The sequence below is a fragment of the Urtica dioica genome, chromosome 6, assembly GCF_054948205.1.
Source record: "Urtica dioica subsp. dioica isolate 48M chromosome 6, U.dioica_male_clone48M_v1_H2, whole genome shotgun sequence".
NCBI classification, from domain to species: Eukaryota; Viridiplantae; Streptophyta; class Magnoliopsida; order Rosales; family Urticaceae; genus Urtica; species Urtica dioica.
The window spans coordinates 1,690,364-1,706,292 of NC_142761.1; the positions used below are offsets into that span (position 1 = coordinate 1,690,364).

Below are 15,929 nucleotides of genomic sequence, written 5' to 3' on the forward strand. Positions count from 1 at the left end.
AAAAAACCAATACCCCTGGTACGAATTCACTTATATGATCCAGGACTGAGTAACAGAGTTATATCTTCTTAAAAATTACGAACATAAATGAAACGAAACGAACGTCGGAGCTATATAAACTACGAAAGAGAAGAAGAAGAAAAACAGATCATATCAGAAAATTTCATGTCAGGTTGTATAATAAGCTTGTGTTTATATTTCATGCTAATTCAACTCGGTTTTCTTGTGGACAAAAATGCTGATCAGGAGTTGAATAGTCCCTCTTAGCACCACCGTCCCGAATCACGTTCGAGGGTTGACTTGGAGAAGAGAAAAAACCCCGAGTCAAACAGTTAACTCAGCCGTCAATGCTCGAGAGTTGACTTCAAATCGAGCAGAGTTTGTGTGCTAGCCAATATGTAACCCCCTTCTCATTTCCTGCTTTTGTGTTTGAAAAATAAATGGTTTGAAAAGATCAACTATAGCACTTCAAAAAAAAAAAAAAAGATCAACTATAGGAACATGTAACATTTCAATCTGAAAATGAAACCAAGCAGTTTTGTTTCATTATCTATACAATCATGCAAAAGAAAAATCTCACAGAAAAGGAAGTACTTTAGCTTCCCGATTTATAAACAGCACTTTCGGTTTAGAATAGTTTTTGACATTTAAGAATAATCATAGACGACCCAAACCCAGGGAAAAAAAATATATATACATTTTGTTAAGTTCATAATTATGTTCTAATTGCTCTGGTATTTGTATTTCATATAAAAATTAGGAAAATAGCCGACTTAAACGTTTGATTTTACTAAATAGTCAATGTTTGATAAATCTTAGATAAATAACAGTAAATAATGACGTGATCTAATATATGAAGGTGACTATTTATATAAGATTTACGTCTGTAAATACATGAAAATGACTATTTACCTAAGATTTACCAAACGTTGGCAATTTAACAATATCAAACGTTTAATTTAGCTATTTTTCTAATTCACCCAAAAAAAATGCATAAAAAAATACTAGTTTTGAGAAAATTCTGCTCATAAAAACAGTTTATCGACCAGAATGCAACACATCATGATTCACGACTACTTGTGCTAGTAAAAAAAACCTAAAAAAACATTAAAAAAATATAAAAATAATAATAACAATAACCAAGCCTATTTTGCTCATAAACCACAAAGCCTTTTTCTTTTACCTTTTTTCAAGCTACCACTCCGAGATTCCTCAGCTTATCGCAATGAGGAGTGGGAATATTCCTGTTCCAGCGCCGCCTCTGAAGCTCGACCTGACAATACCGCAAGAGCATATTCTTGTGATCTCTGATCACACCGTCCTCGATATCGGCTCGCCCGCGACTTCCCGGCGGAAACTTATCGTCGAAAAACGGCGTCTTTACGAAAAACTCGACCCCGTGACTCTCCGTGGTCCTCAAATGCTGATACTCGAAGTTCCTTTGAAGGGAATACTCGGGCACCGAGAACGAGAGATAAGCGATCATCGCGATGATTATCAGGAACGGAACGATCATCACGAAGTTTGCTCCGTCACCGTGGGCCGGGATATCTTCCCGTCTCGAAGGCCCGGCCCGATAAACGTGGCCCGATCGGAACGCGTTGCTATGGCCGAAAAATGCCCGGAAAATCTCGTCCGGGTCGATCTCGGATCCTCTGTGTCTCCTCCGAGGCCTGTTGTTTTGTTGTTGATTGAGCTCGAAATCGTCGGCGAATCCGATCCGGTCGTAGTCTCGTCTCGAATCCTCTTCACTCAGGCACTTGAAGGCTTTGCTGACTTTTTTGAAAGCCTCCTCGGACCCGGGAGCCTTGTTCTTGTCGGGATGGACTTTCAGAGAGAGCTTTCGATAGGCTTTTCTGATCTCGTCGACCGAGCAACTCTTCTCGACTCCGAGGACTTCGTAGTAGTCCTTGTTCCTCCTGATTCGGCCGATCAAACGGACGTGTTCTTCAGTGAATCCACGGTCTCCGTTTATCGGCCGAGACTCGGCGCCTGAATTTTTCGACTTTTCTGATCCATCAGGACGGGAATTACCCGAATCGATGCTCTCGCATCGAACCAGGAGCTCGGAGATCGGCAAATCAGCATTGAGGCGTTGAGCGATCTTGATGAATTTCAACGCGCGTGGTTTGTTCCCCGAAACGATCGCCTCTTCGGCGATGCTAACGCATCTCAGTGCTTCGTCCTTGTTACCCTCCATTGATGAGTTTTGAGTTTTTTTTTTCTCAGACAGAAATCGCAACCATGAATATCCTCAAAAAATCTCCAACTATGAACCTCTAAAAAAAATTGTAGTAATTCAGATACGAATTTCTCGATCGTTCAATTCATTTCGGTTCGGTTCAGCTTAAGGCTTCCTAGTTCGGAAAAAAAAAAAAAGCAAATCCAGTCAGATACAAACCTAATTCCGCCATCGCAGTCACAATACAAACAGATTAGGGTTTGAGGATAAGCTAAGTCGAACAAAATTGGTTTCTCCGATTAATTATATAATCACAAATACGTACGATATTTTCAGATAGACTTTCGCGGATTCGGAAAGAGTAGAGTAATGATATATAAATAAATAATAAAAAAAAAATCGAATGAGAATAATCAGAGTTAGAGAGGATTTACCAGCGGAAAAAAGAACGATCGAGTTTTGAGAGTTCAGGACCAAATAAGGACTGAGTTGTGTGAGTTGTGAGGAAGAAAGAACAAAAAAAAAAAAAAAACGAAAAGAAAAAAGAGCAAGAGACTCGAGCTGGGTTGATATACGGTGCGACATCGCATTAAAATGGACTTGTCACACCACCTAATCAGAATGTGCCACGTCAATTTCCCACGTGTAGTTTGTTTTTTTTTTTTTTAATTCTGCCATGGGTTGACGTCGTACGATAATGTACGATGCTATACGATAAAATTCATACTTTGGACATTTTACGCGGAAAAAAGTCAAATTCGCATAAAATTTTGTCATTTTATGTGATCATAGCTCGTCAGATTCCCTCATATCTCATTGAATTTAGTTATATCTCGTCGGAATCGAGCATGAAAGACCGAAATAGGGATTGAAAAGATAGAAAGTGAAAGTGAAATTAGTGTATTTATTCAAAAGGATATTTGTGTCCGAAATTGGGACAAAAGTCCATTTTTAGATATTTTTAAAGTGTGAGGTCTATTCCCGATATTTTGTTAACTTGTAGGTCTATAAAATGAAATTTCTCCTTAGTAAACTTGTCAATAACACCCTCCAATTTAAAACAATCATAAACGTTCAAGATATCTCGTACTCCAGATATCTCGTACGGCATGATATACCTCAAAATATATATATATATATATATATATATATATATATATATATCACATGATATATTTGAACAAATAAAATTTTAAAAAAATAAGTTTTAATTCTCATGTATACATAAAAAAATCAGATATAAATTTAAACGTAGAATTTTCGTACATAACATAAACTTAAAAACATAAAATTTCGTACACATAAATTTACAAATCCATATTTTCATCACATCGTATTTTCATTACCACTATATATTTCATATATAAAAATTCAAAATAAAATTAATTACATAAAATTTACATTTACTTTTCTCGACAATTAAAAAAGAAATTACATGGCAATGTAGAAAAAGAAAATTTTCAAATAAACATATATAGGGTGTCTTTTTAATTTACTTATACTTCATGTATAATTGCAAAAAAATAAATAAATAAATAAATATTATATGGAGTAATAGCTAGATGTATATATGGCAATATATGTTTATAGTAAGAAATTTGTAACTAAATAAGTCATCTTAATCTTAACGTTTGAGATTTAACCAACGTTTAGAAAGTTATGAGAAAATAATCAAATGTATGAGGTGACAGTTGATGTGATGAGTTAAAATTTCAAAAGTGTCCTTAAATCAATTTAGATGTTTTTTTTTTCTAGATTCGTCACTCTCTCTCTCTCTCTCTCTCTCTCTTGGTTTTGAATTCATCACTTTCTCTCTCATACTTTTTTCAAACATTTTTTTTCATCCAAACTTCAAAAATCCATATATATCTCATATGAACTCGAAATTGGGTGATTCCAAATCCTACGGACCAACCCTATGGAGGATGTCACGGCCCAATAAAGTTAGCTGGGCCACGTGACCAATCAGACCCAATGGAGCCCTCATTCCCTACGGAGGTTTTGATCCAAGACACATTTGGGCCCAACAAGCTGCAAGGCCCAAGGGGAATTTCGCCCAAACCACCTTCTAGAAGGTCTCTCAAGTCACTCAGACTCAAGAACCATCTAGAATGTGTCTAGGTTCAATGTATCTCATAGGGAACATGCAAAGAAGGGGCATTCTTGTACTTTTCTCTTAATTCTTCTCTTGTAACTCTCCCTATAAATAGGGAGGCCATTCTCATTTCGAAGGGCATCAGAAAGCATTCGAACATTCTTTGTATTCACCATATAATACCAATTTCTCTTATGACCACTTTTCACTCTCGCTTCCCGACCGACCCTCCCTTTCTTCGCCCAATTTTCCAGGCTGACTTAGCCCGTCCAGCGAGCTAAGGCCGCACGGTTTTAGTCCAACAACTAAGCCCGTGACAAGTTTGGATGAAAAATAATTTTTAATGTCATAGATGTAGAAAAATCACGTTACTGCCTTAGATATGGAAATAACTGAAAATTTTCGGAAATCATCAGGAAACAAATGGAAATTTATTGAATATTTTTGGAAAAGTCATTACAAACACACGTAAACATGACGCATTAAACATGATTTTTCATCAAACACAATGGATCTATTTTTGAAGATCTCGGCGCCACGAATCCGTAGGATTTGAAATCACTCAATTTCGAATTCATATGAGATATATATGGATTTTTAAAGTTTTTATTAAAAAAAATGTATGAAAAAAAATAGGAGAGAGAAAGTGACGAATTCAAAACCAAGAAAGAGATAAAGTGACGAATTTAAAAAGTTAAGGTCATAAAAGTAATTTTTATTAACTATCACTTATATTACATACACTGTTTGGTTATTTTTTCCAAAAATTTATAAACGTTGGTTATTTCTAAAACATGAATATTTTTGTTGGTTATTAAACTACAGTGACCTTATTGTAATATATAATGTGTTGGACTAACAATTAAGTGTTAACGTGCATTAAAAGCATAGGATGAAAATAAAAGCAACGTGTATGTGTATATTGCTTGGCATGTTTTAGACTGATGAAAAAAAAAAAGTCTCATGGGAAACAAAATGCTCTTTTTATTAGTTGAAGAACAACTATAAGAGCATCTTTAATGGTAAGCTAAATGTCATTTTAGCTTATCAAGATACATAGTTCTCATTGGTTGAAAAAAAATGGGACCCATTTTTTGCTAAGCGAATGGTTAAGCAATTTGCTCTATAGAGCTAATTTGCTAAGCTAAATCAATAGCTAATATGCAAAACAATGGTAAGCAAGTAGCTTAAAACTTTTGCTATTTACTAGCAAATCCCTCAAATTGCTAAGCAAATGACCATTAAAGATGCTCTAAGTAGCTTAAGCAAGTGCGAAACAATTACTAAAATAATTGGGCTTCGAATTTATAAGCAAATGGGCCTTGCTGAAGGGCCCAATAAAAGCAAAAAAAAAAAATTCAATTTAAATTTTAATGTGTTTAGGCGAGAATTGCGAGATTTAACTCATTTAGCGAGTTATTCACAACTCGCTACCGCACCTCGGCAGAGCACGACATCTCGCACGAGATTTAATCCTTGATTTTGCATAGCTATTTTGTAATCCTCTCACATTATGTTTACATAATAATAAATGTTATCTTAATTTATTTTTTCAGAGAAAATTTCATAGACTCAATTTTAATTTTTTTTTTATACTTTTGCTTATTTAAAAAAAAAATTTATTTACCTTAAAAATTTATAAATTAATCTCCTGAAATTTTTCTTAGACATTAGCCCCTAATTTACATTTCTGGCTCCGTCACTGGTCTCGGCCAAGGGCGGAATCCGACCATTATGGAGGAAGTCGTTTCACCAATTCCAAATTTTAAAGGCCATCATTCGTTTGAATCGACAAGTTTTAGATGCTTAATTCCTAATATTCTTTGAATTAATAGATCTTAGAAGCTATAATCTAACATTCGCGAGCGAATCAACAAATTTATATAGAAATAAAAAATAACGACGATTTTGAAACAAGTTTCAAAAGATGACGGCGGTAATTCCCACTAATAAATACGTTCACTTGCGTGATAGAATGTTAATTGTTTCATCTCTCTTTTTTTCCCTCGCAATATATACGTATAAAGAAAAACGAATACATTCTCGCCTAAAAACCGGGTGTCTAATTCTCTCCGTCGGAATCAAAGTTCGGTCGCCTTCTCAGAGACTCCAAAAGCTCGGTCCGCCGGTCAACCCGCGACGATGACGAGGCGTTGACTCGGCTCCCGCCGGGAGTCTTGAGCTTCGGCAACTTGCCATTGCTCAGCGGAGGAGACAGAATCCCGGAGTTGACCTCCTTCAGCACCGACCTCACCGTGGCCTCCGCCGCCAGCTCAGCAGCCACGTCGACATTGCCAGCTGGCGAACGCGCTGCCGCCAGGTTGGACGACGATGACTTGGCAGCCTCGAACTTGGACATGTCGTAGAGGAGCTCTCTCTGGAGCTGCTTGTCGGTGACGAGGATGTCGTCGATCTCGCTCTTGTAGTCCCTTAAGAGGACACGTAGGCACTCCATAAGCGGGCCCACCAGCGGGCTGTTTTTCCCTTCTAGAAGCCGCTTCAGCTCGATGAAGATCGGGATCGTGTTTTGGATCAGACCCTTTTTCACGGCCTGAGTTATGGCCCGCCCTCTCGCCGCCGACGACGACGTGGATGATCCTCGGCCGTCCGATTCTTCCTCGATGATGTCAGCGGGGTCCGAGGAGGACGGCCCGCGAGAAGACGAGAGTCTGATCTCTTTGCAGGATAGGATCTGGAAAGTGTCCTGATCATGTCCAAAAAAAAAAAAAAAAAAAATTGGGTAATTAGCCAAGCTAAAACGTTTGGGATTGCTATATAGCCAACGTTTCGTAAATGTTAGGTAAATAGTCATAAAGATGACATGACATTCTTGATTTGTCTTTTCATTGAAATAAAATGATGGGGTATTTACGTCAATTTGCACGTGTAAATACATGAAACGTTAGCTATATAGTAATGCGAAACTGTAAATATGACTATATACCTAATGGACCAAAAAAAAAAAGGGAAAATATCATTTCTGTCCTGAGTTTTTTTGGTTCATATACATAGCCCTGCATTTTTATTGTGACAGTTCACCTAAATGACAGTTCTCGATCATTAGTTGAATTTAGGTTGAATTGTCTCTGTTAATTCACCTAAATGACAGTTCTCGATCATTAGTTAAATTTATAGTAAATGCTTTTTTTATGTGAGAATGCCATTCCTATCCTATCCCGGAGTTTTTATGTTCATACCGTGCATTTTTAAGTCTATCACGATCCTCTCTTCAGATTTAAGTCTAATTCGCCTTAATGGCAGCTCTTGATCCTTTTAAAAAAAATCCGGAACAAATGTAATTTTTTCATTTAAGTAACATACAAAAAAAAAGTCAAATCAAAATGTGGGATAATTTTTTTTAACAAATTATAAAGCATACAGTTAATTTTACAATAAATAGAAACTGACTTCAGAACAAGGTACGATTGAGCATTTCAATAAAAACACAGGCATGAAAGAGTTTTTTTACCTGAAGAACCGATTTTCCGGTGATATCATCGATGTTCAACGCGCCATCAGAGGCTGCAGCGAGAATCTCGGCGCACAGCTTGGCAAACGTGGCCAAGAGATGCTCCGGAGCCATTTGCTTCAGCAACGAAACGTATATGTGCATTCTTTTAGACCTTGCTCTCTCATCGTTCCCTCTGCGCAAACAAGACGTGATATCGATAACAGTCCATTTTTTTTTTATCTTTTTAGTGATCGTAGTATTCGAAAATAGACCCACTGACCTGATGGAAAAAAGTCGATTCTCTGATCGAGAGCCGCGCGAGTCGGTGTGTCCACTGTGGGCGTGACAGTCGTTCAGAACAAAGATGGCTTCTATGAAGCTGTTATACGCCAGAAGCGGAGCCTTGACTGAAGAAGAAGAAGAAGAAGAAAGAAAAAAAATGTAAGAGTTGAAAATTCAGAAACCGCTTTCGTTGAATGCACAAGTTTATCAAGAAAAAAGGTTTCGGACCTTTCAAAATATTCCCGAATAGGAAATCGGCGAGTTGCCTTATCTTCTCCGATTCGTCGACCAGCGAGAGAAGAAATCTCAGGAACAACACTCCTCTCCACTTCACATAGTCCCTCTTAAGACATGACAAACGTAAATTCATTTCTTCCCCGAGCTTAATCAATTTACAAAAAAAAAAAAAAAAATGACATCCATACCTGTAATAATCTTGAAAGCAGTGTGAATGTCTGTCTTCTCACCAGCTCGCATGGGTCGCGGAGACATTTGGTAATCTTGGTTATATGACTGTTCACTCCAAAGATAACTAGTTAGAAGAAGCATAGGAAAAACTCGAAGCAGTTCTTAGCTAGAGACAATTTGGATTTTGACATTAGATATTGGCTTTCCTTGCTCACCAATCAACTAAAGCTGTGTGGTGAATACAGAAATCGGCCATTATTACAACCAGATTGTTTCTAAGGGCTGCACTGTCACTATTTTGAAGCTCCTGCGAGTGAGACCAAGTAATATCTCAATAGGCAAGTAATATCTAGAGTATAAAATGTTTAGTTTTCTTTCCATACAAGCAAACCATAACTTGAACCGTTTTACACGTTTGTGATACATATATATAAGTTTATCAAGACCGCGAACGAACCTGTACGAAGATAGGAATATATCTCTTAGCAAGCTTCTCATCCGCGAGGCAAATCTTCCCTAAGGCGAGCCATGCTTGAATGTAAAGAGACGGCGCTGTGTTCACGAAAGACGAGCCAGCACCGGGTAGTTTGTTCAATTTAGGGTCGGAATTCCCGGAAGTGACAATGGTGTGTAAGAGAGGAACGATGGCCGTCATATCAGCCGTGGGATAGTGGATCACCAAAGACCCGATTGTATAGACGGCTGTGATCGCTCGTGACAGCGACCTCGACACGGCCTTTGCTCTGTTTCTCTTTTTGGTCCCACTTCTGGAAGGTGTTGAAAAGCTCTGTCTTTTGCTTGCTTCCGAACTGTCTGAGATGAACTTTTCCAAGATCCCCGAAGCTTTAGAGAGAAGCTGGTCCAGCCATTTCGCGACGAGTTTCTCGGCCTCCTCTGGAGTAGAAGCCTTTTGCTTGCATAGCGTTTTCAGCGCTTTTACGTGAGCTTTAACCTGACATAGCAAGTGCAAGAATTATCTCGGATGAACGTTGCTACGAACTCGGATATCGAGGATATGTTCAAGTTAGTTAGCTTATGAATAAGGGAGGGAAATTGTATGAGACTAGTGCGAGGAAGAGATTCTGTTAGATATAGTATTATCAGTTGTTGTATTACATTTTAAATAGAAGGGAATCACATGGGATGTACTGAATCATTTGTGAAGAATTCTTGAGAAAAAAATCTGGAGAACCCCGGTCTCTAGAATTACCCGAAGATTCAGTCAATTCCTAGTGGGAGAGCATGGACTTGTCGAATGTCCGATATCGACTATTGTATCTGACTTCGTTTATAGTTCAATTAATACATTATTTTTAGAAACTGACAAATTTATAAAAAAAAAGGAAGAAGAAAAAGAAAGCTTCGTCTAGAATGAAGCAAAATACAAACTACATCGCACTCGGCCAATCTCGGGATCAAACAGAGAGGCTAAAACTAGAAAAGTCGAGATGAAAAGCAGCTTCGTATCAAACGCGTTAAACAAGCAAGAACGGAGTGAGATTACCTCGGTAGAATGCATGTTGAACTCGTCTAGTCTCTGATACAAATTATGAGCTAGTTCTGCAGCGGGCTCGGCGGGCAGCTCGAGGGATACGTTGGAGATCGTTTGCAATAAAAACACGCGATCGCCGGCCCAAGAAACCGAATTGGACTCGATATCTTCTTCCTCTTCGGGAAAGCCGACCCCTTTAGCATCCCCGTCCTTGTCTAGGAGTTGCCAATGGTGTGTGAGGAATTGCCAATCCACGGATTTCGCGAGAAAACCCGACACCTCGGAGAGAAGGAACCAAGCACCGGGCGGGGCGGTCCACTTCTCTATCGCCATACAATGCTTCAACCAAAGAGTCTCGGACGTCCGTATAATATCTTGAAGCGCCACGGAAAATCTTTGCTTCAACTTCTTCTTCTTTCCCAGGCTTGTGCAGATTTTCCTCACCCATGGTATCACTTCTCCGTCGCAGATCGCTCTCAGTAGACACGAAACGCCTTCGGGGAGCAACGAGTTGAACTCTGCTTCGAAGCTCTCTTCGTTGAGAGCCGAACCGATGGATCCAGATTTACATATCCGCTCCAACACCAGTTCGAGAAATAGGTTCTCACATTCCTCTTGTATACTCGTCTCGTTGTCGGATATCAGCCGAGGAATAGAGTGTAGCCACTCTGTCGTCACGCTTTCGTCTGAAGATTTTCTGAAGGCCTAGAAACATATTTCCAACGTGGGATCAAGAAACGCGTTGGCATGTATAAATAAAATTGATCAGAAGCAGAATTACTAAACTTGATTAAGGGGTATATGTGAAAAAACTGTCAGTATTCCGATTTTAGATCATATGTTTCCACTCGAAGATCAACAAAAGAATAGATATTGCATCGATTTCAACAGCAAACCGAGACAACATGAAAGTAAGAAAGTGATATTGATTTGACCTGTAATGAGTATCTTAGAAAAACTAATATCTACCTAGTTTGAAAAACTCTATATTGAGACTGTTAATCATGGTATACCTTAGAATCTAATTTGGTTCGTTTTAAATTCACTTTATTTTAATTTATAATCAGCACTATATCTGCTGTAGAGCATCATAATAAGTAATGAACAAAAATAGTAGGTGAAAGAAGTTCGATATCAGTTTATTTTCTTTCTTCTGACCAACCCAGTTTTTAAAAACAAAACGGCAAGGACTGATAGCCCAGGTAGATGAAATTTTAGTGGTATTTATTTGTTGTATTTCTGAAAATATAAAAGTTACGAGGAACGATTTTGAACATTCAAGACGTCCTTGCTCTGAATATATCTAGTTCCTAACATAAAAGTACTCACTTTTCTATGCACTACTGCCATATAGATAAACGGCATAACAAACACCGAGAAAAAGAGAATAAAACAAACCTCTGACAGGGCTTGAATCGCAGCTTTTCTGATACTAACAAGCGGGTCCGAACACGACATTCCCATAGTCTTCAACAAGCCTCCGTGAAATCCGCTCCCGAATAAGGCCGTCAGCTTCGCAACCAGAAGAAGCGCCGACTTTCTCACCGCTGCCTTCTCATCGGCGCACCGTTCCCTCAAAAGCACGTTCACCAAGCCCTCTTCGACGTTCCGAATCTCCGTTACCTCCTTCAAAATTTCCCGACTCCGAGAATCGCCGGACAGAAAACCCGCGGTTTGGGCCAGATTCGACAGAGCCCGTGCCCTAATCCCCGCCACCGAATCCGAGCATCGCTGAATCAGAGCCTCGAGACACTTCACGCCCCAAGAATCTCTCGCCTCGCTCTCGGTCTCCGATTCCAAGTCTAACGGATCTCTCAGCGACGTAATGAGGGTCGGGATTAAATCAGTAGCCAGTAATCTTATGGTCGATTTTCCCTGGGTCATCTTAAGCACGTGTTCCACGAACCTAACCTGGTCGTCGGATTCGAGTACTCGAATTATCTCCATTATCGACTCCACTGCCAAAGCCCGAGGCTCGGACTTCTCCGGAGCTTTCAAAACCAAATACTTGGGGAGATTGATCATTGCCTTCTTTACGCCCTCGGACCGTTTCGCCGCATTTGCGATCTTGACCGTAACGAATTCGAGAGCGAACGTCCTTGCCTGGGATTTGGGCTGAAGAATCATCGGCGACAAGCACTTGAAAACCTCGGACGCGGTGTTTGCCTCTTCTCCGTGCTCGGGCCTGAGAACCTGAATCAAAATCTTGGAACAGAATCCGACTAATCTGTTGTAGTTGCTCAGATTAGGGCAAACCTCGGTCGCCATTGCTGGAATTTCGGCCACGGTCTGAACCAATGCCTTCAAACTATCCGGAAACCTGTCCAAGTGAATGAATTCCATTGCAAGCTCCAATCTTTCTAGCACCGAAAACAAAACCCTAACATCAAACTCACCCTCGGCCTCATCCTGATCGCTCCGAGGGCGCTTCTTCTTACGGCCTCGCATCTTCGGATTCGGCGCCGCCGCGGAGCTCTCAGATCCGCCGGAGTTTCTCTCCGGCCGGTTCTTCAGGTACCTCCGGACCGAGCGGAGGAGAGAGAGAAAAGCCATGGGAGTGAACAGAGTGAACACTGGAGAGTTAGGGCACAGAATCAAGGCGAGATATACCTTGGAGGCCGATACCGCGTGACTCGGCGAACCGGAATCCATGGCGGAGGAAATGATGCTGACGAGGCTCGACGGAGATAGGGATTTCGACGAGAGCTCGTCGTAGAGGCGGTGGATCGGGTGCGAATCTCCGTCGCCGCCATCAGAGGTGAGAGATTCGAGGTCGGAGAGAGAGGAATCGGAGATCGGAGGCGAGGGTTGAGAGTTTCGAGAGTCTTCGAGCTCACAGACGATTCTGAAAATGGCTTCTTCCATGGCTGCTTCTCGTTTCAAAATGACAAAATGGGACAGGTCTTTCAAGTTTTAGAGATTTCCCGCCTAAACTTTGTGTGACGTGGCAAATAAATATGTACCGGGAAATTAAAAAATAATTAATTTGTTTATAATTTGGGCAATTTTGTCCCTGGTCGTTACTTGAGCTAATGCTATTAACGAACTCTAAAGCACGGCGATACGACGACGGATAAATATGAAGGAAAAAAAATAGAAGGATTGGTTTTTTATAATAGTTGGAAGCCGGAAAATTTTATGCTTAATTTAAATGAAAAATATCTAACTCAACGTAAAATGATAAATGTCTAATGAAAAATCGACATTCCTTAATGAATTTTTTTAATTAAACCTTATTTGTAAGGCTTCATTCAATGCTTTTACCATTGGGTGTAATTATTTGTTGTGCCGAGTCCAATTTGCTCAAATCTTGATATAAACGCTAATTTATAATATTGAGCCGCGTTTAATATTTTAAATAAATCATACGCTTTGTCATAAAGATGCAATCATACGCCGATAAGTTTATTATAAAGCGGGTACCTAGAGAGCTAACAAATAGTGTTGTGAAATTACAAGAGGAACTAGCTAGAAGATGTGATCGCTTTATTACCCTCGTAAGGCTAAAGAGAATCGGCGATACATGGGTTTTAGCAAAATAGACCGTTGATGTTCAAGAGACGAAGGCTTCGATGTGAATGGAGGAGTTACTGCGACATAGCCTTAATTATAGAGGGACATCGATTTCAGCAATGTCCACCGATAAGCCTTGGGTTTAGCTAACAAAAAGCTTTCACATAGGGCGAGCAATTCCACCACTACTGCATTGAACCGGTTCAACACTCGATTGTAAAATGCCCCGATGGCACTTCTTGTATTATCAGAAACAACATATTCAAACCTCGTTCCTGAGCCATACTCATAAATAGTTTTATTGACATTCATATTGATGTTTCTCACGTGCGTCGACATCCACTTCATATTTGCCCTAGGTGCAGTCATGTCTTAGACGAGAAGAGTTGTGATCAATGTGGAACTCACAAAGCCAAAGCCCCGTCGATTTTGGAATAAGACGAACCAGCATAAACTCACTGCCGTGAACAAGGGAGTTATGAGTTTTTCATACCAATGATCCAAATGGTAGAGAAAACCTCGCACTCCTTGTTGTTGAACCAAGACTAGGGGAGATGATAAACCCCGTATGAGAGGATGATGATGAACATACTATATTATCGAGGGTTGTACTTTGCCACGTGTTTTGGATCAAATTGAAATCATGAAAAAATGGGTATTGAGTTTTCAAAAGAGCCGTACGTGGAGCAATATCAGAAGCAAGGAACTCGACTACAAGTAAGGGGCTCGAATGTGGGGATGACGTCATCGACTAATTTAAATTATAATGATAATGATAATATCATAGTAATTTATTTTTATATGTGTGAGCGTGATTAACAATGTAGGCATCTATCTTAAGTGTTAGCAATTAATTCTTTTTAAATAATTGTTTATTGTTTTGTGCTTTAATTAATTTTATTTAATCTCCAATAAGTATTTACGGTTTGAAAAACACTATTTTTAGAGGATTTAAAAATAATTTTATAACTTACTATGTCTTATGAAACATCACAGTTTGTATATAGTCAATATTTGAAAATTTATAAACAAATAGCCAAAGTGACGAGTGGACCAATTTTATGTTTGTAAAATACCAAATATAATCTGTAGTGTTATAATTAATATCCGAATAACCTATCTTTCTCTCTCTCTCTCTCTCTCTCTCTCTCTCTCTCTCTCTCTCTCTCTCTCTCTCTCTCTCTCTCCCCCCCCCCCCCCTCATGCGTTTTCAAAACTTCATTATGTACACTCAGACTATCTTTTATTCAAAACTTCAAAATTTCATATATTCCTTATATGAACTCAAAATTGAGTGATTCTCATTGTGTCGGATGACATTTGCTATTTACTGTTTTGGAATTCCGCAGGATAAGAAGTCCACCCATCGGTACATTTTCCGATCACCAACGGGAGGTGGTCTTCACCACCGGTCTAAAAATGAAGTTTATGTTTTGGGTAAGTAAAGACCTAAACTAATTTTATCTTCCCCTTCTTCTTCGAAAAATCATGTATGGGTTCATTTGTTTTCTTTGAATCATCTGCAAATGTCTGTTAATTTGCGTTAATTAGTGATCTTCTTCATGATTTTCATTCAGGGCCGCGTGCCTCAAAGATTTCAAGTACTCTCTCCGAAGAACTTGAAAATTCTAGAAATTTCATGGAAATAACTTGAAATTTATAGAAATTTTCCTCGCGAACTCGAGCGTCATCTTCCTTTTAAGGTTTGAGAAATAACACTTACTGGCGAGCAACTCATTTTTACAATAAACCTAGCACTCTTCGTCCTCTTCTTTTGTTTTTACAGTTGCTATGATTCTGAATCTTTCGGTGCTCAAATAATCAGTGAGTTTGCGTGTTCATTTGAAAATAATCACTGAAGGAAAAAGATGAAATGGTTTTTTGAACTACAAATGCGAAGGTCGTTGTTCAGTTGGTGAATGTTCTAGAAATTTGGAATCAATAACACTTGTCATTGATTGCCGATGTTTAAAAATTATTTTTCGTTTTTTCTTCTTCATTATATCGGGTTTAATTGTAAAGTCAAATGTATGTATCATATCATACTGTTTGACTATTTTTCAAAACGTTTGCAAATGTTGACTTCATCTAAAATTTATAGTTTATTTTGGGCTAGAAATCTACTATGCCTTTTAAAAAATACCAATATTTTAGAAATAAATTTTTGTAATTTATCCGACTAAAGCTTTGAAGGAATTTTTTATTTTGCTTTTTTTATTTTTTATTTTTTTTTATTTTTATAAATAAGGATCTTTTTAGAAAGCCAAATGTGAATAATCTATTTGTGGAAGGACTAGTTTTCATAATTTTTATGATGGGATAGACTAAATACAGTCTAAAACTTATCATATGTATCAAATTTGCCAATATTGTCACATATATTTTAAAGTTATAATTTTTTTATTTATATTTAATTGAAAGAAGTTGATATACCCAAATCTGATCTGGTTTATACTTTATACTAGGCTGGGCCGTATAGTATATTGGCATTGGGTTGGACTGGCTG

At 38.7% G+C, this 15,929-nt stretch overlaps 2 protein-coding genes across 4 annotated transcripts; both read right to left on the reverse strand.

Moving 5' to 3' along the window:
• LOC149392774 (DnaJ heat shock amino-terminal domain protein (DUF1977)) lies at nt 1–2,779 on the reverse strand. Of its 3 annotated transcripts, none has more exons than XM_089618405.1 (3): nt 2,617–2,779; nt 1,184–2,357; nt 1–420 (listed from the first exon to the last, which is right to left on the reverse strand). In XM_089618405.1, exon 2 carries the CDS (start codon nt 2,198–2,200, stop codon nt 1,190–1,192), a length of 1,011 nt encoding a protein of 336 aa, XP_089474531.1. In that variant the 5' UTR covers nt 2,201–2,357; nt 2,617–2,779; the 3' UTR covers nt 1–420; nt 1,184–1,189. The 3 variants fall into 3 exon arrangements, with proteins under 3 accessions (XP_089474531.1, XP_089474530.1, XP_089474529.1); XM_089618404.1 differs by having other exon boundaries at nt 1–417; nt 1,184–2,279; nt 2,617–2,728; XM_089618403.1 differs by having other exon boundaries at nt 1–417; nt 2,617–2,728.
• Nucleotides 2,780–6,293: 3,514 nt separating this feature from the next.
• LOC149392775 (binding protein) lies at nt 6,294–12,780 on the reverse strand. Its single transcript, XM_089617452.1, has 9 exons — nt 11,309–12,780; nt 9,923–10,615; nt 8,876–9,370; nt 8,634–8,725; nt 8,436–8,523; nt 8,239–8,353; nt 8,009–8,135; nt 7,747–7,921; nt 6,294–6,981 (listed from the first exon to the last, which is right to left on the reverse strand). Exons 1-9 carry the CDS (start codon nt 12,773–12,775, stop codon nt 6,340–6,342), a joined length of 3,894 nt encoding a protein of 1,297 aa, XP_089473578.1. The 5' UTR covers nt 12,776–12,780; the 3' UTR covers nt 6,294–6,339.
• Nucleotides 12,781–15,929: the final 3,149 nt, after the last annotated feature.